Source organism: Sinocyclocheilus anshuiensis, unplaced genomic scaffold, assembly GCF_001515605.1.
Source record: "Sinocyclocheilus anshuiensis isolate Anshui unplaced genomic scaffold, SAMN03320099.WGS_v1.1 scaffold67, whole genome shotgun sequence".
Taxonomy (NCBI): domain Eukaryota; kingdom Metazoa; phylum Chordata; class Actinopteri; order Cypriniformes; family Cyprinidae; genus Sinocyclocheilus; species Sinocyclocheilus anshuiensis.
The window spans coordinates 1,862,825-1,868,143 of record NW_015552546.1 but is presented as its reverse complement, the minus strand read 5'-3'; the positions used below and the strand labels follow the sequence as shown (position 1 = coordinate 1,868,143).

General features: G+C 34.1%; 1 protein-coding gene across 4 annotated transcripts in view; it reads left to right on the top strand.

The window, feature by feature from the left end:
- LOC107664246 (ralBP1-associated Eps domain-containing protein 2-like) overlaps positions 1-5,319 on the top strand; it is a 65,374-nt gene that overhangs the window by 15,772 nt on the left and 44,283 nt on the right. For all 4 annotated transcript variants that reach the window (XM_016454766.1, XM_016454767.1, XM_016454764.1 and 1 more), the window contains exon 2: positions 2,633-2,756. In XM_016454766.1, coding sequence (XP_016310252.1) covers positions 2,705-2,756 — 52 coding nt within the window. In that variant the 5' untranslated portion in view covers positions 2,633-2,704. The remainder of the gene's footprint in view (positions 1-2,632; positions 2,757-5,319) is intronic.

Sequence of the window (5,319 nt, the reverse complement as noted above, 5' to 3'; positions counted from 1 at the left end):
GCCGAGTCAGTGTTTGAGAAGTTCTTCAGATCATGTTTGGAAAGGCAGAGGGAGATTAGAGTTTCAAGAACAATCATGACCTTACTTGCATTGACACATTTTCATGTTTTTCTCTATTAGCTATATTATGCTTTTTCTGAAGAGTCTTGAAGTGAAACTTTTACTTGAAGAGAAGTTGGTTATTCAGTAAGGAAACAAGTGTGGCTCCTCGCAGGCTTTTGTTATATTTAACAGCACACAACACAATGTGCTGCTATTTAAAGCACACAGATCTTTTCCTGTGTGTATGAGAAGACGTTTACAATGAATCCCAGAGCTGAACTCTATTGATTATGTCTGTACGGAAGGATGGATTTCAGCAGTGTGGAGTGATATAACAATGACTCTAATGCCACTGTGTGCTTTTTCTCAGGAGGAAATTGTAGTTTATGTTTCATAGTACTACAGGATAGTGATACAGACATGATTTAGACTTCGTACAACCCCAATTCCAGAGAAGTTGGGACATTTTGTAAAAATGCAATAAAATCAAGAATCTGTGATTTGTTCTTTCTCTTTAACTTTTATTTAATTGACAAAAGTACAAAGAAAAGATTTCCAAAGTTTTCACTGACCACCGTAAATGTATTTTGTAAATATGAACACATTTTGATTTTGATGGCTTTTTAAGTATTGAATTATATTGAAGTATTGAAATTCACAGGAATGAAAATCGACGCATATTTGTGCGGTTATTTTAAATCATTTGTTGTTGAATATTATTCCAATTGGTTTGTAATCATAAAACAATATGTGCAAACTTGCTCCACCTTTAAAACGTCAAATCATCAAGCCCTTTTATTTTGCAGCTTTTCACCATTCTTTCAAATTCGAATGCATAAAATCAAGACTTGCCCTTACTTTTTGTATTTTAATATCTTGTTTCACTCCAAATACACTACTGTTTAAAAGTTTCTGGTCTGTATGATTTGTGATGTTTTTAAAGAAGGATCAAAAATACAATAAAAACAGTAATATTATGAAATATGATTACAATTTAAAGTAGCTGTTTTCTATTTGAATATATTTTCAAATGTAATTTATTCCTGTGATGCAAAGCTGAATTAACAGTATCATTACTCCAGTCTTCAGTGTCACATGATCCTTCAGAAATCATTCTAATATGCTGATTTGCCACTCAAATAAATAAATAATATTTTGTGGAAATATTTTTTGAAACTTTTTTTCAGGGTTCTTTCAAGTTCAAAAGAACATAATTTATTTAAAAACAGAAATATTTTGTAACATTATAAATGTCTTTACTGTCACTTCTGATCAATTTAATACAGTTTTGCTGAATAAAATTATTAATATTTAAAAAAACAAAAATACTGACCTCTAACTTTTCAACAGTAGTTTACATCATATTATGTAAGGGATAATGTACATCCAGCCGGTTATTATCTCAGAATAAACCCCGACAGGGTGATCAGGACCCCGATCCACACATCCTCAAAACATTAGATTCATCCACGCTGGAGCCGTGCCGGCACACAACCCACGCAAGGAAGATAATTCCACACACAGACGGACTGGACGGACATTTAAGGGAAACGGTGCAGTCAAACCACTTATTACACAACATTTCACCACAAAAATAATTACGGCATTAAAAGAATTAAGACGAAAATGTTTTAAAACCTTACCAGTTTGTTAGTTCTCTTATAATCCATTACAGCAAAATGGCAGCAGCTGCGTTTGTATGAAACGAGAGCGAGTCCGCGATACCAGGATGACATAATTAAATAATTGTACACCATTTTGAATCGAGTTTTAATATTTTATTAGCTAAACAAACGCAAAGCTTCCACCAAGAAAAAATAGTTCAAGCTTGAGTACAGCGCCGACTGCGGTTACCCGGATGAGCCTGTGTTATTAGCTTTTACCGGTTATCGAGGGATAACATACCTCGGAATGTCGCGACTGACCAATCAGAATCAAGTATTCCACAGAGCCGTGTAATAATGAAAAATAAATGGTATTTTACATTGTTTTGAAGAGTTTGACCTATCAACTCTTCTTAAAAGACATCTTAAGGTAGTTTAGCTGGTCTGAGCCTGTTCTGGCTGGTCTGTTGAAGGTTTTAGAGAGGTTCTGGGCACTTTTTAGCACTGGAAGCTTATCTTAAACCAGCTTAGACCAGCGTGTGTTTTTAGCAGGAGTAGAGGATTTGAACATCTGCGTCTGTCTGAAGTGAGTTGCGTTGTTAATCAGAAGGTCTGTGTTTGTCGTTAAACACTTCCTGCAGGACGCGCGGTTTCTTTTCTGTGCCCGTGGCTGTCATTACAATACCAGGTTTCAATTACAGAAGTGCAGATAAGAGTGAACTTCAGCCTCTTCAGAGTGCGGGTTATCTTCAACCCGGCTATTCGTTCCACTGTAGAGCCGATAATGAGGATTTAGCTATTATCTTTTCATTTTCCCGTGTTGGCAATTTGACCCAATAAGAAAGAATCCATGAAGTCCACTTCACATTAATGAACGCCTTTGAGATATTGTAGCTTAATTTATTTAACTAATATACATTCTGTGATTTTAAAGTCTCTATGTGGCCACTGATTAATAAATCTCTCACTTTCTCTCTTCATAACAGGTAACAAAGGTGTGCGGTGCTAAGCGGCTTGGCTATTTCGGCTGTGGACAGTTTTACGTGGCTCTGAAGCTGATGGCTGCGGCGCAGGTGGGTTTGCCGGTACGTCTGGAGAGCGTCGCAGGCGGTAAGTCCTCAGAGAAGCTAACGGGATCAGGGATTTGCTCTAGCGCTTAAGAGGGATAACGCACAGAGGCCGTGCTGCGCGGAGAGAGCACCACACGCTGAGCCAAAACTCGCTGAGAATGAGCTGTGTGAACTAAACCGCAGCACTGTTTCCTCAAACGCTTGTGAGGGTCTCCTTTTATGGTCTTGCCCTTTAAATCTGTATTTAAGCATTAGAAGTTAACTTTTTCTTGTGTGACGTTAAAGTAGTGTTTTTACTGACAAATTATGAATGAAACCAAGCAATACATCATTTGAAAGCTTTATTACTTAAGATTGTGATATTATTTTCTCACCATTATTCATTTTTTATTAATTCCTTTTTATTTCAGTTTACTTGTCTTACTATTTATAAAAGTAATTATTTATAAATTGCATATGCATAGCCGATTATTAGTTATTTCTGCTTAAGAAATCAGTTCAAATAAAAACATGTATTCGAACTATATTATGATGACGATTGTTATATTATTTATTTTTTATGTTGTTTTTAATTAAATCTATTATATTTATTAATGCATCATTATTTCCACTAAATAAATCCCATAAAATAAAGCATTATTTACAATATTAATACTATAGTAATATTTGTATTATCTTTATTTATTGTATTTTTTAATGATATATTTAATTATTATTAGGGTAAAATTTTTTATTAATATTTGTATTATTCATAAAAAGTAGTTATTTATAAAATTGTTTGTTGTTTTTCAACCCAAATGATCACAGGTTTCTTTGCATTTTTTGTTTAAATGCAACAAAAAATGAGTAATTATGCATATTATTTGTTAAATAAGCAAATTATTTTATTTGTGAGCACCATTGTTTCCTGTTGAACACCTTAGTAGCTCCACAGTGATCATAGCACCACTAGTTTCCAGTTTCAATAATATTATCCAAAATGTTGGTATATAACTGTTGGGCCTGAGCTCAGAAAATAAATCAAATATTAACTCAGCAGAGGCAAAACATTCATTTCCTAAATGTATTTACTTAAACACGGTGATATTGAGCACTAGGCTAATTCAGAGCTCCGCACAGCTCCAGGCCACCCTGCCGGGCTGAAATGTGGCAAAGGGAGCCTGGATTAGTCTTTAATCCTGGTACAGACTGTTCCTCAAGAAGCCGCGGGTCTGCGAGACCCTCACAGCAGAGAGAGGAGCTCAGGTGACCTCACGTCAGCTTCTGTTTAACCCACAAATGTCACTATCTGCTCCTTTTACTGTGGAAAGACGAGGATAAAGATTGAGTTTGTGGACCAAAAAGACAGATTTATCAAGATGACCTCAAAGGTTCCTTTGAGAGATGATTGGCTAGGTTATGTTTACTTTACAAAGAAGATCATCTAGATCAGCGCTTCTCAGTCCTGCTCCTGTTTTTGTGCAAAGTTTAGCTCTTGCTATACCAGCTGATGCCTCAGGTTTTTCGCAATTCTGTGATCGTAAAACAATGCAAAATATATTTTTTTGCAATACTGCATAATTTGCCATTTAACCCACAAAATTAGTCTGATAAAAAAAAAAAAACATTACTGACCCATTATTATTTTTCATAACTAAAAATAACTTGTTTAAAAATTTTTATAAATTTTATAATACAGAAAAATGTTTACTTTTTTCCTGTCATATGGCTATTTTACATCTAGTGTATGACAAACTATCATTTACAGCCACAAAATCAGTCATTTTGATTGCCAAAAAAAAAATCACAAATTTAATTCCTATTATTATTACATTTTTTTTACTTTTTTATTTGCTTTTTATTAATTAATTTGTTATTTATTTATTTTTATTAATTATTAGTGCTGTTAAACGATTAATCGCATCCAAAATAAACTTTTTTGTTTACATAATATTAGGGATGCACCGATACCACTTTTTCCAGTACTCGCCCGATACCGATACTTTTATTTTTGGTACTTGCCAATACCGAGTACCGATACCAATATTTTTATTGCATTTGTAAATTTTTTAAATATTGGGTACAGAAACCAAAAGAGTATGTATAATGTTAGTTGGTTAACTTCATTTATCAAATAGATACAGTCAAACCAAAATTTATTCAGACACCTTCAACATTTCTCACATTATCACAGTTTATTCGCTATAGTTTAGAAAATGGTAATAAAATATGACAAGAACTCAGAGTTAAACTGTGTCAGAACAAATTCAGCTTGATAATGTCAGATAATTTTGATAGAAAGGCATGTAATAGATTACAATCAACCAAAAATTAGACAGCTGTTAGTATGACAGTATTTACACAACTATCAATACTTAGTTGGGCAACCCTTAGCCTCAATGACAGCCTGTAGTCTCCTGGGCATGCTGTCATCCAGCTTCATGCAAACCTCAACTTCAATGTTTTTTCCCAGACTCGGTCTGAATAATTTTTGGTCCCAAATTTGTATCAGTTTTACTGGTAGTCCACTGTTTTGGGTATGTTTTGTCACAGTTTACTTTATTTTGCTATTCTCACTTACATAAATGAACTATAGTGTCCTGCACCCACTAGTAAAAAAATAT